At 39.4% G+C, this 20,189-nt stretch overlaps 1 protein-coding gene across 1 annotated transcript in view; it reads left to right on the top strand.

Annotated features, from left to right (window-relative positions):
• ASCC3 (activating signal cointegrator 1 complex subunit 3) overlaps positions 1-20,189 on the top strand; it is a 525,526-nt gene that overhangs the window by 305,511 nt on the left and 199,826 nt on the right. The window contains exon 14 of the mRNA XM_065400559.1: positions 182-316. Coding sequence (XP_065256631.1) covers positions 182-316 — 135 coding nt within the window. The remainder of the gene's footprint in view (positions 1-181; positions 317-20,189) is intronic.

The raw sequence follows: 20,189 nt of genomic DNA, 5'->3' as shown, positions 1-20,189 counted from the left end.
GTATAAATTTAAATGGTTTTGCAGAAGTATATGGGGTGAAGCATTTCTAATCTTTTTGTATTACTCAGTAAAATAGAGATGCAGTTATTTCAGCAGAAATAACTCCATTACCACTTGGAGAGTTTCATTATTTTATTAAGCATTTTGTTATTTATCAACAACTCTTTCTTTTTATCTTAAGGTGATGGTGTTTGTTCATGCTAGAAATTCCACTGTACGAACTGCCATGGCTCTTCGAGAGAAAGCAAAAAACAATGGTCATATTTGCTACTTTTTGCCAACCCAAGGACCTGATTATGGGCAAGCTGAAAAACAAGTAAGTGATACATTAATTTGTGGCTGATAATCTTTAAAGCCCTGATTGTCTGGGACTCAGCAACCTGAGAGACTGTTTCTCTAACCCAACTGTTCAGATAGACTTGGATTTTTCTAGCTATAGACTTGGATAGATTTAGTTTCAGGACTGTAGCACAGCAGGCTTTTCAGTATCGAGGGATATTGCTCCATTTGCAGTTCACCAGAGCACAAATATGTTTGCCATCAGAGTGAAATGTAAGGTGTAATAATTTATCTTAGCATGCTATTTTGGTGTTTCCTGGCATAATGGCTTGCAGAGTTAGCTGTGACTTCAGTACTCTCCATTTTGGGTAGTGTTGTATTTGCATACTTTTTACATTTTGTTTGGATGCCAGGTCTATTGAAGGTCTGTGTGTTCATATACTGTATAGGTGGAATATATTTTATCATAATAGTATGTGATTTTAATATAAGAATGTACATAATTATACAATTTTCATTTTCAAGTTTGAGACAGCTTGAGCTAACAGATGCTTGTTTTCTGTAGCATAGGTGAGATTTTCAAGAGAGCTCATTTTACAGATTTATATTGTCATCATTTGACATGTTTTTCTTAAGTAAAGTTGCATTTGAAGAGTTCAACAATGACATATGTGTTATATTATCCTGCGGTTATTTATTCCGTGTTGATTGCACTTCTCTAAAAATGGCAAATGCATCATCACTTTTGTCAGTGCTGGCATAATCTCAGTTTAATCCAGGTTGTCGTTAAAACAGTATTTCAGATTGTTTTTAAAGAGGTGGTTTTTACATTTCCTGAATGCTTATCTTTTTGAATATGTGAAGTTGAAATGATTAGCTCATTAATATTTTTTGGCTTCAGATAGACTGCTATTTAAGGTTTACTTTTAATAAAAACTAGGACAACAATGCTAGGTAATACTTCCAAATAAAAGTTTATTTAGTATAAATGTCCCATACAAACTGGCATCAGTAGAGTGATATTGAAACCCTTGTGGCCTATATTTATATTGAACTGTTTCCTAATGAAGGCATATCCTTTTGGAATTTGATGTATATTACAAACACCAGGTAACTTCAGACTTCACCACCACCACCACTGTTTTTGACCAGTGCAGTTAAAGGGAGACCTGTGAATGGATTAAAGAACCATGGAGCAGGCAAGGCCAGGGAAAGGTATATGCAATATTCTTCACCCATTAACTAAAAACATTACACAGATCTGGCACTCTTTAAACCCAGAATGCTGCCATTCACTAAGTACTTGTAGGGCATTGTCCATAATATATACAAAAGGTATTGGCCCAGTCTACTCTAAACATTTAGATAGACATAGCTATGTCACTCAGGGGTGTGAAAAATTCACACCTCTGAGAGCATTAACTATGCCAACCTAACCCCTAGCTCAGTCGATGGAAGAAAGCTTCCACTGGCCTAGGTCTGGTCTACACTTAAAAAGTAGATCAACCTTTGTCACTCAGAGCTGAGGAAAAAATTGTGCTCTGAGTGCCTTAGTTAATTATGTAACCCCCACTGTAGATGCAGCTAGGTTAATGAAAGAATTTTTCCATCCATCTAGCTCCCACCTCTGAGAGAGGTGGATAAACTATGTTGACAGAAAAACTTTTTCCATCAACATGCATCTACACTACACATCTACATTGTGCCGCGATAGCCTTTCTAGTGTAAACATAGCTGTAGCTACTGCTGCTCAGGGAGGTGGGATTCCTATAGTAATGGAAAAACTTATTCCAGCACTATGTGATGCATCTACCCTAAGGTGGTTACAGCTATGTCCTGGTAATCCCCTTAGTGTAGACAAGCCCATTGTGTTTGTATGAGTAGGAACTTGTCCATCACACTTTCTTTGTGACCATTACATTTGTAGATAATAAGCAGTGGACACGACTATTACAGCAAAACTTTTGGAGGAGAAATGAGTTCATGGTAATGATGAATAAATTTGAAATGGCTTGGAGTTTGGTTCAGCTTGTCTAGGCATCAGATTTAGATGTTCATCTTAATCATTCATCTTAACTTCCAAAACTATGGAGGTTCCTCATGGCAGCTCAAAATGTAAAACTGCTCCAGCCTGCACATCTGCACCCATTCACACTGCATGACTTTCCCTCTAGGTCACCTGTTGGTGAGCCGCCAAACAGTGGCTGACTTGAGAGTCAGGGATGGGAAAACAATTTGAATCTTACAAGAGCAGACTCTCTCCCCCAACCCTGCTTGATGTTAGCTGTACCATTAGGCTATAGATGAACGCTGATCAGGTTTCAGAAGTATGCATATGGCTCACAGGACAATAGTACTTTCAACAGTAATTGAATATTGACTAACTGAAAATATATACAGTACATTAAAAACTGACAGTAACTCAATATCTCTGTAATAGCGATTGGTGCTTGTCTCTAGATCCCAAAGAAATCTTTTGAAAAAAGGAAAACGTTTCCTAAAATATAATAAATAAAACTTAGGCAAAAGACTTTAAAAGTTTTTGTAAACTTTCTCATGCATTTAAATAATGACCTTGTTTCTATGTCAAGACAGTGTTTTCCTAAATGATTGTTAATTTATTATATATATATGATACTTACATTTTTGGTGATATAGTCTTAGATCTAGTTGTTAGAATAATATTTAAGTTGTGTGAGTTTTCCCTTAGGAAATAACTTCCCTCTGCTACCCAACGTTAAATATCTGTAAATGAGGGACATGTTCATTAATTATATTTTTACATGTTTGATATACATATAAGTTAACCTCTGCCACTGAGATTATTCATAGCCCCCCTGTGGAGTGGAAATTTTGTGTTTTAGGCTCTACGCCAGCGGTAGGCAACCTATGGCACGTGTGCCGAAGGCAGCACGCAAGCTGATTATCAATGGCACTCACACTGCCCGGGTCCTGGCCACCGGTCTCGGGGGCTCTGCATTTTAATTTAATTTTAAATGAAGCTTCTAAACATTTTGAAACCTTATTTACTTTACATACAACAATAGCTTAGTTATATATTATAGACTTCTAGAAAGAGACCTTCTAAAAACGTTAAAATGTATTACTGGCACGCGAAACCTTAAATTAGAGTGAATAAATGAAGACTTGGCACACCACTTCTGAAAGGTTGCCGACCCCTGCTCTATGCCATAGTTCCATTGGAATAACTATCTTGTCTTTGAAGTGTCCTTTGAAAATTACTTTATATTGTGTTGAAGGATATATGGAGAGTTTTGTTCCGACCAGTAATTTTTAATGGTACTAAGGTGTTGTGGGTGTTCAATTCATATTTCTGAACGGCCAAGAATATCTTTACAGAGAATCTGTACTGGATTTTTTTTTTTAGTATGTTGTTGTTTACTGCCAGATTTGTAAGCGAGAACTATTTTATCCATAAAAGTTGACAGCATTATAAACAGACATGCTGAATATATTTCACAAAGTGAAATATGTAACACACTACAAAATTTAATTTCTGTTCCTAAGGGTTTGCTAATGTGCACAGAAGTTTAGAAATTAGTCCCAACTTTGAACTTTGTTTCCTGAACTATTTAAACTAGAAAATTGTTCACTTCAAATTACTTAAGCCAAAAATGTATTTATCATGTATATATTGCTAAAAAATTATATTAATAGGCAGATTTGTACTTTCATAATTTCCTGTCTGTGACCGGTTTTCTCTGTAACACCCCAAACTGATCTTGTGCTTTCTGTGGTTAGATTTGTACAGCAAAAGTCATTTAGGAAATGTGAAGGGATAACTAGAATGGGGTTTTTTTATGTTAAATTTTTAAAATATATTTGCTTATGAAAGGTGACAGATTGACAGCATTTGAAAATGGAGTTCATCAAACTGGACAGACAACAGATTAAAATTACTATTTATAGTGTTTAATCTACAATATATATATTGCAAAAAACTACATTAAAAGAACATTATTAAGGTTGCAAAGTCAAGCACTCAGAAGTTAGGAAATTCCAAAATTAAGGAATAAGCTTGCCTGTGCAACCTTGGTTTGCCCCCTGGTGCATCTGTATCATGATACAGTCTTTAATTACATAATCATATTCTATTGTTTCCACAGGACTCCCTGCTTTCCCTCATCACGTCTCATCTCCTTGTCAGATCTCTCTTCCCTCTCCCCAGACTAATTCCTAGTCCCATTCTCCTTGCCCAAACAGTTCCAGCCTCCCCTCCCCCTTTTAGCTCCCAGTTCCAGTCTCTTCAACCCACCATTCCCTAGTTTCTCTTCCCCTCCAGGCTCCCCACAGCCCTTGGTCACCATTAGTAGGGTTGCCAGGCGTCTGGTTTTTGACTGGAATGCCTGGTTGAAAAGGGACCCTGGTGGCTCTGGTCAGCACAGCTGACTGGGTCACTAAAAGTCTAGTTGGCCTCAACGGGGCAGGCAGACTCCATGCCCGGCTCCACGAGGCTCCTGAAAGCGGCGGCATGTCCATCTGGCTCCTAGGCAGAAGGGTGGCCAGGGGGGTTCTGCGTGCTGCCCCCGCGTACAGGCACCACCCTGAGTGCCAGGTCCACAGCCTCCATTGGCCGGGAACCACAGCCAATGGGAGCTGCAGGGGTGACGCCTGCGGACGGGGGCAGTGCACAGAGCCACCTGGCTGCCCCTCCGCTTAGGAGCCAGCGGGACATGCCAGTCACTTTCCGGGAGCTGCCACCACCAAGAGCTCGCACCCCAAACTCCCTCCTGCGCCCCAACCTCCTGCCCCAGCTCGGAACCCCCTCCAGTACTCAAACTCCCTCCCAGAGCCCGCACCCCCTCCCACACCCCAAACCCCTGCCCCAGCCCAGAGTCTCCTCCCACACCCTGAACCCCTCATTTCTTGCCCCACCCTAGAGCTTGCACCACCGGCCGGAGCCCTCATCCCCTTCTGCACCCCAAACCCATCATCCCCAGCCCCACTCCGGAGCTATCACCCCCTCCCTCACCCCAACCCCCTGTCCGAGCCTAGTGAAAATGCATGAGTGAGCGAGGGTGGGGAGGAGTGAGCGATGGAGGGAGGAGGGATGGAGTGAGTGGGGGGCGACGGCCTCAGGGAAGGGGTTGGGGCAAGGGTGTTCAGTTGTCTGCAATTAGAAAGGTGGGAACTCTACTCACCAGACTCCTTGTCCCAATTTACTTCTCCCCACCCCCATCCAATCTGGCTTTTGCCCCCTTTACGTTCGAATCAGCTGGCTTCTTCCTCCTCCTCCACACTGCCTAGGGCATGAGCAAGAGGGTCACTGAAAGCACAGGAGAGACAGGTCCCTGCTCTCAGTTCCAGTGCCCAGTCCCAGCCCAGTTTCGAGCAACCGTTACAGGGAAAGTCCAGCTTTTCTCTCCTCTAGGCCTAGGCCGGAGGGATCATGTTCAGTTGCTCTGTTGGGATGGCACGTATGCAATCTGGTCTGCACTAGGGATTTAGAGGAGCTGAAGCCTGTGTGATGCCGGTCCTCTTGGCTGACACACTAAGGTTTGAACGAGGGACCTCCAGAGCCAAACTGATGAGCTGCTACAATTTGAGCTAACAAGACAAGATTCTGTAGCTTGGGGCTGTAACAAGTTATATCCTGTGTGGATCAGCACGTGCTCACCAGTGGTTACACACTCGTTTGGTCTCTGGGGATGGTGTATGCACAGTATGCAGCACTAGGAATTACAAGAGGTACGAGCATGCTCAGTCAGGACAGAATCATCAGAAACCTTAGCTAATATTGAAGTCTCTGCTGAGAATATGCGAACTGTGATTTTTTTCAAAGGCTTATAACTGGGCCAAATTTTGGCAGGTTTTCACAGGGACAACAACAGGCACATGCCTTACACAAAAGCCACCCCCTCTGCCAAATTTCTGGTCCCTGCTCCAAAGCATGGAGGTGCTAAAGCTGTTCAGAGTAAAGGTCACCAGAATTTTTTTAACATGGACAAAACATATTTTCCCCTTGTATAATAGAGTTTGTATAGTTCAGGACATGCAACTTTATTGTGAATGGAAGTTGGAAGATAATTTGCCAGGTTGAGGCATGCTCTATTCATTTGGCTGAGAATGCTCACTTGTGCACCCAATTCTGTAGCAATTTTTTCAGTGAAAATCATTGCTCTGTATTAGACCTCCCTCTACCTCCTTATTGTATAACCTGCTTCCTTTTTCAGTGATTAGTATAGGAAAGTTAGAGACTAAACAGTTGGGTTTTTTTTATTTGGAATATGTAGTAGTGCAGATGGAGTCAATTGAGCTTGTACAGTCTGTTAAGGTGACCCCTATGATATAAATTAACAGTGGTAGATTTAGATCAAAACATTTGTGAATGCTGATTAGAGTTAGGTGGTTGGTGTAGTATCTGAAATAGCTCCTTCTGTTCTCTCAGGGTATTTATCCATCATACTTAAATACAGAAGACACTGAAATAATTTGTGATAGCAAGTCCTCCTGCTGTTTCACTGTTTAGTTGTTCAATATGCATTTGTTTGGACTGAAACCAAACATCTGTTTTAAATCAAAACTTGAATTGTTTGAGGATTGCAGCCCCAAATGTTTATCTGTGCAAAAAGATTGTAGATAAGCTGATTTTGTTTTAAAAGATTTATATGAAAGTGCTTGTACATGAATTCGTTAATTTTTGTAATAAAGCAAAAAAATGTTCTTCATAGTGATTAAAAATCTGGGACGTCCTTTTGTGATGTTTCATATGACCCTCTTATTTCATTGACTCTAAGATAGCATTATTGTAGTAAGGAAAATATTTCTTTCTCTTGTCTTTTCTCTGAAGGCTTATAGGAACTGTACAATACAAAAAGTAATTGGTAAAATATATGAGTCGTATTATGAAGATTCATTTTACACATTGTAGTTTAACAAGACACTATGGCTTTCATTTTACTACCTCAGCTTTTTGAGAAGGTAAATTAATAAAACAAATACCAAAATATGAAAGAAACTTTATCAAAATTCAACTATTTTATTTTGGTGCTCAGTAAATTTCAATGGACGAGGCTGGGAATTCTCGGAAGTATGTAAAAACCTGTCACACAGTGACTATCATATTAAAGGTATTATTAATCATCCTTGGAAATCTGTTTGAATATTTGCATGCAGTATTTCATTTTAAAGCTGTGTGATGAATACAGATTGTGACAGGAAGTGTCTAGACATGCAGAATAATATAAGTGGTCTAACAATATCAGGTGATTCTTTATTTTAGATAGTATTACCTACTATAAAAATGAGTAGCAGATTTGAAATATCTAAGTTTTACTATTAAGTTTATTATTGTATGATAAACAGCACTGTTAAATTTAGGAAGGAATTAATTTGTGAATTCATACAAATATACAGTTGCTCTTTCAATTGTATGAATATGTCAAGACCCATCCTGCAACCATTACTCATGTAAATAATCCTTTCTCACGTAAGTGTTTCCATTGAATTCATGTGAATAAGACCGGGTACTTAATGCAGATGTGGGCTGGTATGTTTCCAGATTATGAATATAGTAAACAATAGCTGAAAAATGCAATGCATCACTTCTGCCATATTTTTGTGTGTGGCATTTACTGTAAAACATAAAGCAAAGCTTATTTATTTATTTATTTAAGAAAACATACTGTAATTAGATAAATGGTTTAATAAAATATTCACAAACTTTATAATGTCTGTAGCTAATAATGAAATTAGTGAACACATTTTATGCTGTCCGAGATTCAAGTGCATTTCCATAATTGGCTCTTCTTTCTACTTATGCATATTAGTTTTTATTAGTAGACGAACAAGAATAGTACACATTTTTAATCTAATTTTAGGAAACTAAAATGTAAATCTTATGCAGATTTTTAGGTATAGGTGTTTCAGCTCATTGCCTTCATCTTCTTGGAATGGTCATTCCCACTGTTTGATGTACAACTTGTAGAAGAATTTGGAAATATATGTTAGTAAAACCATGTATGTTTTCCTTTCTCCAGTTGCTAAAAGAGGTGTTTTCAGAACCCAGAGAACACGTTTTACTGCCCTGTCATATTTGTTCTTCAGTAAATATAACTTGGATGTAGACGTAGCCATAGAATACAGTATAAACCACTGGTGTCAGCATGTAGGGTATGTGTAGCAACACACCACAGTGAAAAGCAAGCTGTGTCCATACTGTGGTGTGTAGCTACACGTCAGTGAAAGGCTTCAGCAGCTCCCCACTATCAAGTTTTCCCTGATGCAACGAAAGTCTCCAGCAACAGTGAGTTAGTGGAGCCTTTCCTCATTGCTGAAGTCTTTCCCTGCAATGGGAAGTGAGGGAGGGAGGCAGCGGGATACTGCACTGCTAAAAATAGCAGTGTAGACAGGGACTCACTGCATGGGTGTGTTAAGAGCCATTTAGAGCATGTAGTCTGGTACATAACCACATACTTCAGGCATGTCTTTACTAGCCTAAGTTATACCTAGTGGATGTATGCCGCTATTTAAACCCATGCTAGAAGGGCTACCTCTGTGTATATGCTACATACTGCTGGAAGAGGCATGCAGTGTAGAAGAACATAAGAACGTCCATACTGGGTCAGACCAATGGTCCATCTAGCCTAGTATCCTGTCTTCCGACAATGGACAATGCCAGGTGCCCCAGAGGGAATGAACAGAAGAGGTAATCATTAAGTGATCTATACTCTCTCACACATCCCCAGATTCCTTTTTTTAATTAAAAAAAAAAAGTGTGTCATATTAGCTATCCTCCAGTCATTTGGTACAGAAGCTGATTTAAATGATAGGTTACAAACCACACAGTTAGTAGTTCTGCAATTTCACATTTGAGTTCCTTCAGAACTCTTGGGTGAATACCATCTGGCCCTGGTGACTTATTGCTGTTTAATTTATCAATTTGTTTAAAAACCTCCTCTAATGACACCTCAGATCTGTCACCTAAAAAGAAAGGCTCAGGTTTGGGAATCTCCCTCTCATCCTCAGCCGTGAAGACCAATGCAAAGAATTCATTTAGTTTTTCCGCAATGGCCTTATCATCCTTTAGCATCTCGATGGTCCAGTGGCCCCACTGGTTGTTTAGCAGGCTTCCTGCTTCTGATGTACTTTAAAAAAAAAAATTGCTATTACTTTTTGAGTCTTTGGATAGCTGTTCTTCAAATTCATTTTTCGCCTTCCTAATTATATTTTTACACTTCAGTTGCCAGAATTTATGCTCCTTTCTATTCTCCTCACTAGGATTTAACTGCCACTTTTTAAAGGATGCCTTTTTGCCTCTCGCTGCTTCTTTTACTCTGTTGTTTAGCCGTGGTGGTTCTTTTTCGGTTCTCTTACTATGTTTTTTAGGGGGAAAACATTACTGCATACATTTTACCTACAGCAATGAATAACTAGCAAAGCAGATTCCTCCAGACATATCAAGTCTTCAGATGTCTCTGTGCATTTGACTCTAGATGGCGCTGTGCATTTTGACCGATTTCTGTTAAGCTTGAATAGCATTATACAAAGCCATTGCTAGCTGTACGTTAATACGTTTGTTATGCCACGGTGTGCACATTTAATTGTTAGCACTGACCACAATCGCAGTTTTGCTTTTGCTCTTATTACAATGGATTGTTGGTCCTGTTTGAATCAATGCCTTACTGTTTTTAATATTTAGTGAGAGTTACATGTTGATTCTTTTTATCGGTACGTGTGCTTGTATGGCAGAAGGGGGGGTATAAACTATTACAGACACAAAGACGGGGGGCATCTGTGATCAAGTGAGTTTGAAAACCACTGATTTATAGGATTCAACTTGTTAGAGAAATGGGAAGGAAGAAGGTGGAGAGGAAAATAAAAATAGATTTTCTTCTTAAACCTCATTTGAATTTAAAGAGCTCTCAGATAGAAAAACTTTCAAGAAATACACTGAAAACTGAGTGTTTGTTAACTTAAAACAGAAGTAATACCCGCATCACTCATCTTCCAGTCTGGACCAAATAGGCATAGGTGAACCTTACTAAAGGATACCAACCGAGCCGGAATAAGTAGAGTCTATAGCATTTTGTACCCTTTGCCCTCCCCACCCTTTAAAATGCAAAAGCAGTCCCACTAATTCACTTAATTATCTCTCAAATGTTTTTAAATTATTAAGAAATGAATTTTTAGAGACCATTCATCAAATATTTTATATATGCCCATTTGTTTGACATGTAATTATTTCCGTGCAAATTCTCATTTTATTTTATTAATAACATCCAGCATTTGATGTTATTTAAAAACGATAAAATAAAATGGATTTGTATCCAAATACATTAGGCTGTATTAAATCTCAAATGTACAATGAATATTTGAAATTCCATATTTGTTTTATAATTATTACAATTTTCTTTTTAGTTTAGAAATTAAGGTATTTTAAAGTTCTTGCAGTCAAAATGGAAGTTAAGAGTATTTGACTTAAACATAACCCAGTAAAGACAGCTATTAGGTAATTAAGAAGGGGAACAAAGCTCTGACTTCACCAATGATCTGAAGCACGAAGCCATAGATCATCTAGTTGGTGGGAAATCCTGGAGTCATGCTGAAATCTTTTCTTGTTATAGACATGCAGTGCCACAATAGCAAGGAATTCTTCTTCAACTGCTTGTCCCAATGGGTATTCACTGTGGGTGTACATGCGCTCCGGGTGCCCAACTTCGGAAATTCTTCAGCAGCAGTATCCTTAAATGGATTAGTGAAAATCAGTATACTATCCCAAAAGATAGGAGATTTCTGTCAATAAAGCTGTCAGATGAATAAAAAAATATCATTTTTAGAGGCTTTATGATGAAATTATACTATGAGAGCAAATCCCATTTGAAAACTTAGCATTAGCCATTCTGTTTTATGAAAGGAGATTACTACTCTTACCACATGATCCAAATATTTCCATCTTCTTTTCTGGGTAACTTTAGAGTTAAGGGGCTGTTGAACTTTGTTGAATCTTGACATTTGTTATAAATATATTCCATTTAATACCTACTGTTTTTCTAAGGCACTTGCTTTTGTATGTATTTAGACATCTGTGCATACCTTTGGTGGGTTTCCAGCTTTCTCATCCATATGTTAAAATGAAAATAACATTCAGTTGAAGATTCATAGTTTGGTCTTTAAATTATAGATTTTCAATGACCAAATCTTATTTAAGCTAGTAAATGCAGCTGCTGCCGTGCCAGTTCATGACATTGTGCTCACCGCAACTGAATGTGGTTGGTCTTTCTGGGTGACAGGAAAAAAAGGGGTTGGGGCTCTTTTAGGGGGTCCCTACTGCATTTGGGTTATGAGTGAAGTGAAGGGAATGGGGTACTTACCAGAGCAGAGTTGAGGCTGGACCACGTGGGTGGGAAATTGGCAGACCTCATTTGTCTTACATAGAGCTGTGCAAATTTATACTGTTAGAGAAGTTGGCTTTATATGGTCACATTGCTTAACAAGGTCTGCAGTTGGTTAATTCTAAATTAGGAGATGTGGTGAGGTTCTCTCGCCCTTGGAGTGTTCGCTTGCACTTCATGTTGCTGCTATCTCCATCTTCAGTGCTTTCTGCAGGCTGCCTGCCTCTGACTCTAGATCTTCTGTAGCTCAGTTCTCCAGCCAAGCCACCAAGTTCAAACCTCTTCTGGAATATCACAGACAAGACCAAATGAATCTGGATACTTCTCCTGCCCCTTTGGGCTACTGAAGCCCTTTCCTCATACTTACACCAACCCTATCTTGGGGCTTCCCCTGCGGGAGCCTACACTCCCCCTGTAGTGTGCTACCCACATTATCTCAAGCTGTTACGCTAACACTAGGCTTCTCTCAGCCAAAGACCTGTCTCTTCTGGAATCTCTCCCTCAACTGAGCTTCTTAAGGCTTAGTTCCGCTGCCTCTGGCAGGGAGCCAGTTAGCTACCGCTCTCCCCAGATGCAAAGTATGACTAATTGGGTCCATTTTCTATCTTTCCAGGTGGTAGGGGGTAAGCCCCATCACAGATGTTTATATTCCAACAAATTGCAATTTAGTACATTAAAGATATTAATCTAATTACTACCTGATAGCAGCAGTGTGCTGTATAAGTTAGAACCAATCTGTTAACAAACAGCAAGTCTTTACTAAGAGGAAATAATATTTTCCTCAATGACAATTTGCCTCTGAAGTTACTCAGTTGTTCCTTCATTAGTAAAAATTTAATGACATTTTCACTGCCCTGGGAGACAAAGGAGGAAGAAAAGAAGCTTTGGTGTGCTGAAGTATGGGGGAAACTTCTATTTTTGCTCTTGTATTCAAAGTTTTAACTAACACTTAAGAAAATAATAAAACATATATCATAGCAAAATATATGCGCAAAACAATGTGTCAAAGACTTCACTCAAATATAACCTTGTTCCGAAGTGCAAGAGTTTAATGCTTCTAGTAGCCTTAGTACATTTTCACCTCTGCACTTTGGTATTTTAAATGCCAAGTTTTAGCTGGATATGAAGTTGTAATGAATTCTGTCATTTCATAGTGGTTTTAAAAAAAGTGTTCTCTCTCAGGATGAGTGAAAATGGAAAATAAGGATTTTCTTTATAATCTTTTCACTTTGCTGAATGAGAAAGAGTTAGCAACATACTTTTGGAAACTTAGAATTGTTTAATTTGAGGCTGAGTGAACAGATCAGCAAAGAAAAGCTCCAGCTTGATGATGATATATTTAATTGTTTGTTTTAAGAAGGGTTGTTTTTATTTTGCTTCGTAACTACTTATCTAATTTTACTACTGTATATTCTATAACGTGCTATTGAAAAAAACATTTCAAAGCTGAATAAAAATCAAATACTTGCTGTGACAGAATATACCTGTGTCCACTATTGTAATTATCTTTGTATAAAGTTTGACTGGTGAGGTATCGTTTGAAAACTCATAATTTGCTAGTCATTATTGTCCTGGTAAAATAAGTGTGGCAACTTTGTAAGTAAAATTATAAGATTCCACTGCATGGTGTTACTAAAACATGTTCTAAGTCTGGGGAGTGATCAAACCACTTCCTCAGAGACAAAGGGCAAGCTGATGCCTCAGCCAGTTGTAAACAAGGCTAAAGCTTCATTACCTGCTAAATGGCCATTTTGGGAGGCAGGAAAGGGGGTATGGGTGAAAAATCTACATTTTAGAGACTGTCCAGAGACCGCCTATTGCCATGCTCCAAGCTGGGGATGCTTCTCAAAGTTGGGAGAGGATTATAAAAAGAAGGGGCAGACACCCCAAGGGACCCCCTCCTCCTTGTATTGTCCAGGAGAGGGCAAAGGCAGCACAGGACACGCATTTATGGGGGGAAATCTGGGACAGGGATGTGTTGGGGCCACCCTTCAGTATAAAAAAGGCTGGTGAGAGCCAGACTGTAACCCAAGTGTGGTTGGAAGGCTGCATTTACACACACACACTCAGGGTGTGGCTTGCATGCTGGAAGGCTATTTGAGTGGCCCAGGTGGGAGCTCCTTCAGCAGGCATTTTAAGGCACCCAAGATTGCAGGGCAAGGGTGACACAAATATTCATTAGTCTGTTTTGTACCCTGGGTATGTCAAAGTTGCTCATTGGTCCTTTATACTCCAATGCAATTTTATCCCTGTAGACTTTTTTTAAAGTAGTTCCTCTTATGAACTAGTATTTTCTCTGCTTTTCCCACTCCTGGATCGGTGGCCAAGATCCTCAGTGACTAGGAATAATTAGGGTGCACATTTGCACTTTTTAAGGGGTATAATGTGTGCTTATTAAAGTCCTTTGTGCATAAAACTATATATGTTTAAAATAAACAAAGGATATGCTTAGCTTTTCAATAAAGGAATAATCACATATTTATGAGAAACATTTTTCATCTTAAATACAGTCTGTTAGATATAGGAATTAAATAATTCTGTATAGACAAAACATTACAGCACCATTTATTTGTTTTTAGTTGAAACTAAGGGTATGTTTTTCACACCATTGTTTTCCTTTTCCAAAGAGAGAGGTACACAAAAGCTCCTTATCCTTTACATCTCCATGGGTGATCTTATAATGTGTCCTAAGCAATGTGTTTCTTCATCACATTAAAATAACTGTTGTAAGAATCTAATTCAAAACTCAAGTATGCCAATTTCAAAGTGTTTTTTTGGGGAACTGCTTTTCCAGCTACATTCAAATCAATGTATAAAGCAATAATGCAGTATTTTAAATGTAAATTGCCCTGAGTTTTAATGTCCTAAATTTGTATTTTGTGTAAGATTTTAGTATATAAAATACTATATAAATTTTCAGGGAGATCATCCAAAACATGTATGTTCTAAGAATCACATACAAACAGTTTGGGAAATTCAGAACAAAGCCATTGTTCTTTTTAACATATTATACTGTTCCTCTATAAATTAAGAAACAGCAAGGAGCTGCCCAAATAAGTAGCTTGATTTTTAGAGTTGCCGAGCATCCCCAACACTCATTGATTACAGTGAGAATTATGATGCTCAACATCTCTGCTAATCAGGCTACCCATTTAGCTGTGTGCATGATGATTTAGGTGCCCAATTTAAGCACCAAAGTTAGACCTTAGTAGTCTTAGCTCACAACATATGGCACATACTTTTTCGCCCCTGAGTCTTTTTCCTATGCTCAGGATTTTTGCAATTAGGGAAAGAAATATTTCTTAAATATATACAATTGACTAATTGGGCGATTAAAAATGTAGATGATGTATATCTTATACTAGTCTGTCTTGTTTTCTTCATTCCTTAATATTAAGATGAAGTTGTATCCAGTTTTAATAATCTACAGAAGTCAAACAAATATGGATTCTGTTATGATCATCTACTCTGACCGCCTACATACCACAGTGATTCTGTATCAAGCCCCAAAATTTCTGTTTGAACTAGACCACATTGTTAGGAAGACCCTGACTTGATTTAAAGACTTGAAGTAATGGAGAATCTACCACTTCCCTTGGTGAATTGTTTCAATGAGTAATTAACATCACTGTTAAAAAAAAATTGTATCTAACATCCAGTTTGAATTTGACCACTTTAATTTCCACCCATTGGCTCTTGTTATGCCTTTTCCTGATACTTTAAAGAGCATTGTTTTTTCAGAAATCTTCTCCCCAAGTATGTGATCTCTTTTTTTAACCTTCTCTTTGCTATATTAATTGAGATGCTTAAGTCTCTCACGTAAGGCACATTTTTGAGAACTCAAATCATTCTTGTGGCTCTTTGCTGAACCCTTCCTAATTATTCACCATCCTTTTTAAATGAACAGAGTATATATTACTGCAATTGCTAGTCAATAATCTCCTCCTAGGAGGGATATTTAATTAGTTAAGTTGCTTCTTAATTCTTGTAGAAATCATATTTCAAAATTTGAATTCTTGAATATGGGGATTAGAAAAACCCAAGATTCAGAGACAAAAGGGGCAGATTGTATACCAGTACCTAAAAATCTTCTGTCTTACACAGTGCATCAAAATGATACTATATATGTAGTAAAGAGAGTGATTCCAAATAGTCCTTACTGTCAGCATCCTTTTACCTGACATGAAGACAAAAATAAGTTTTTTAAATGTTGTTTCTTCACAAAAATCTCTCCCCCACCCCAATGGGCCTGCTAGGCAAGGCTGAGAGCTTCTTAACAAGGCTGTGATCCCTAAGCCTTTTAGCACCCATCAACCCTTAACCAGGGGGCAGGGCTACTCAGGGAGACTAGGGCTTTGCGAGGGAGTTTACAGGGGGAGTGTGAGCAGGGGCCAGAACTCAACATTCTTTAAACTTAAAAGCCAATCACACCCCCTTGATATAAACAAAAGAACAACAAAGGAACCAGCTGCAGGAGTAAAAAGAGAAGCAGGCAGAAGTCCAGCAACAGAGTGGGGGTTACCCAGTTTATTGTACCCAATGCAGCATGTATTATTACCTGCCCTATGGGCAGTTGGCATATGTATGCATTCGGTGCAAAGAGCTTCTGGCCCTCAGAGACCGTGTACGGGCTTTGGAGACCAGAGTGGCTGAACTGGAGGAGCTGAGGGAGACAGAGAGGTACATAGATGAGACTTTCTGGGACACAGTAGAATGGTCCCACCCTCTGGTCTGACAGCCTCTGTGCTGTTGAGGAGGATGAAAGACCCAGGGAAGGAGAGCATCTAACTGGAGCAGAGAGAAACAATCCCATAGTTGGGACCCTCCTTCCAGATCATGAAGTGGTATCTTCTCACACTGAGGATAACTCTCTGGGGGAGGGAACTCCAGCTATTGGGAAGAGACAGGTATTAGTAATGGGCGATTCGATCATTAGAAACATAGATAGCGGGGTTTGCGATGACCGGGAGAACCGTGTGGTGACTTGCCTGCCTGATGCAAAGGTTGCAGATCTCTCGAGACGTCTAGATAGACCTATGTGTAGTGCTGGGGAGGAGCCGGTGGTCGTGGTACATGTAGGTACCAATGACATAGGGAAGGATAGGAGAGAGGTTCTGGAGGCCAAATTTAGGCTGCTACATAAGAAATTGAAGTCCAGGACCTCCATGGTAGCATTCTCTGAGATGCTCAGTTACATACGCAGGGCCAGTTAGACAGGCAGAACTGCAGAGTCTCAATGTGTGGATGAGACGATGGTGTAGGGAGGAAGGGTTTAGATTTATTAGGAACTGGGGAAACTTTTGGGGGAGCCTATGCAGGAAGGATGGGCTCCACCTAAACCAAAATGGAACCAGATTGCTGGCACTTAACATTAGAAAGATCGTAGAACAATTTTTAAACAAGGGGCTGGGGGAAAGCTGACAGGTGCGGAGGAGCACGTGGTTCGGACATCCCATAGTGGAGAATCTATTAATAGAGAATCACTATGTCCTAGTGAGGACGAGAGGATGGAAAATTATAAAATACAGGCAGGGTCTGATCAGAAACAGTAAAATAAAAAAAGAGTCCCATTCAATTACATCGTGTAATGACAGACAGCTAAAAGGAGACAAGTTTTTAACATGCTTATAAAGCCAATGGTAGCAGTCTAAATAAATAATAAAATGGATGAATTAGAGGGCCTCGTATTAAATGAGGATATTGATATAATAGGCATCACAGAAACTTGGTGGAATGAGGATAATCATGGGATACAGTAATACCAGGGTACAAAATATATCGGAAGGACAGAAAGGTTGTGCTGGTGGGGGAGTGGCATTATATGTGAAAGAAAGCATAGAATCAAATGTAGTAAAAATCGTTAATGAATCATGCTCTGATAATAAGAATATAGCGGTAGGGATATATTACCAACCACCTGACCAGGATGGTGATAGTGACTGTGAAATGCTCAGGGAGATTAGAGAGCAAGGCCGGCTCCAGGCACCAGCTTACCAAGCAGGTGCTTGGGGCGGCCACTTCGGAGAGGGGCGGCACGTCCAGCTGTTCGGCGGCAATTCGGCGGACGGTCCCTCACTCCTGCTCGGAGCGAAGGACCTCCTGCCGAATTGCCGCCGCAGATCGCGGTCGCGGCTTTTTTTGTTGTTTTTTTTTTGTTTGGCTGCTTGGGGCGGCCAAAACCCTGGAGCCGGCCCTGTTAGAGAGGCTATTAAAATAAAAAACTCAATAATAATAATGGGGGATTTCAATTATCCCCATATTGACTGGGTACATGTCACCTCAGGACGGGATGCAGAGATAAAGTTTCTTGACACCTTAAATGACTGCTTCTTGGAGCAACTGGTCCTGGAACCCACCAGAGGAGAGGCGATTCTTGATTTAGTCCTAAGTGGAGCACAGGATCTGGTCCAAGAGGTAAATATAGCTGGACCGCTTGGTAATAGTAACCATAATATAATTAAATATAATACCCTGTGGCAGGAAAAACACCACAGCGTCCCAACACCATAACAGAAAGGGGAACTACACAAAAATGAGGAGAACAGAAATTAAAGGGTACAGTGCCAAAAGTGAAATCTCTGCAGACTTCATGGAAACTTTTTAAAGACATCATAATAGAGACAACTTAAATGTACATCCCAAATTTAAAAACATATTCAGAGAACCAAAAAAGAGCCACTGTGGCTAAATAACAAAGTAAAAGAAGCAGTGAGAGGCAAAAAGGCATCCTTTAAAAAGTGGAAGTTAAATCCTAGTGAGGAAAATAGAAAGGAACATAAACACTTGCAAATGAAGTGTAAAAATACAATTAAGAAGGCCAAAAAAGAATTTGAGGAACAGTCAGCCAAAGACTCAAAAAGTAATAGCAATTTTTTTTTTAAGTACATCAGAAGCAGGAAGCCTGCTAAACAACCAGTGGGGCCACTGGACGATCCAGGTGCTAAAGGAGCCCTCAAGGATGATAAGGCCATTGCCGAGAAACTAAATGAATTCTTTGCATCGGTCTTCACAACTGAGGATGTGAGGGAGATTCCCAAACCTGAGCCTTTCTTTTTAGGCGACAAATCTGAGGAACTGTCCCAGATTGAGGTATCATTAGAGGAGGTTTTTGAACAAATTGATAAATTAAACAGCAATAAGTCACCAGGGCCAGATGGTATCCACCCAAGAGTTCTGAAGGAGCTCAAATGTGAAATTGCAGAACTACTAACTGTAGTCTGTAACCTATCATTTAAATCGGCTTCTGTACCAGATGACTGGAGGATAGCTAATGTGACGCCAATTTTTAAAAAGGGCTCCAGAGGTGATCCCGGCAGTTACAGGCCTGTAAGCCTGACTTCAGTACCGGGCAAACTGGTTGAAACTATAATGAAGAACAATATTGTCAGACATATAGATGAACATAATTTGTTGAGGAAGAGTCAACATGGTTTTAGTAAAGGGAAATCATGCCTCACCAATCTACTAGAATTCTTTGAGGGGGTCAACAAGCATGTGGACCAAGGGGATCCAGTGGATATAGTTTATTTAGATTTTCAGAAAGCCTTTGACAAGTTCCCTCACCAAAGGCTCTTATGCAAAGTAAGCTGTCACAGGATAAGAGGGAAGGTGCTCTCATGGATTGGTAACTGGTTGAAAGATAGGAAACAAAGGATAGGTATAAATGGTCAGTTTTCAGAATGGAGAGAGGTAAATAGTGGTGTCCCCCAGGGGGTCTGTACTGGGACCAGTCCTATTCAACATGTTCATAAATGATCTGGGCAAAGGGAATAAACAGTGAGGTGGCAAAATTTGCGGATGATACAAAATTACTAATTCACAGGCAGACTGTGAAGAGCTACAAAAGGATCTCTCAAAACTGGGTGACTGGGCAACAAAATGGCAGGTGAAGTTTAATGTTGATAAGTACTGCACATTGGAAAGTATAATCCCAACTATACATTTCAAATGATGGGGTCTAAATTAGCTGTTGCCACTCAAGAAACTCTGTTGTCAACTGCAGGTGCTTAGCATCTCTGAAAATGAGGCCATTTATTTAATTCTTAATTAAATAAAAATTAAAAATTGCGGCCCAAGCGTGTCTGGGCCACAAGGATGTCTGGGAGCACTGACTTCCACAGCACTATGGCATAGTGGATATCTTTTCTACAATATGGTTTGAAAGTTAGAATGGAGGAATTGTTTTGTCATAGTCAGGTATCCTAGAAATCTATTTGCCATGGAAAAACACAAAATTTGCGTTTTTACAGAGAATCTTTAGTTTTTACATTTTGTGAAAAAATAAAAACATATATTAACTATTAACTAAACTTTACTGAAAGCACCAGTGTCACTTAATCAGTGTGTGCAACCTCCCCTTCTTGTGGTTGATTTTTGAATGTGCTTTAAATGTATATAGGCTAAACATACCCCCAATAAACTGCTTCTTATGTATAGAGGTTCGTATTTTAATGCATCTCAAATTTCACTTCAGCCTCCAGACATGAGTAATTAAAGTTATAAAAAGATGCCGAAAACTGTCAAAATCACCCTCTAAAGACTGTCACTGAGTTTGGC

This window comes from Emys orbicularis, chromosome 3 (genome assembly GCF_028017835.1).
Source record: "Emys orbicularis isolate rEmyOrb1 chromosome 3, rEmyOrb1.hap1, whole genome shotgun sequence".
Lineage (NCBI taxonomy): Eukaryota > Metazoa > Chordata > Testudines > Emydidae > Emys > Emys orbicularis.
This window is presented reverse-complemented; position numbering and strand designations above follow the sequence as displayed.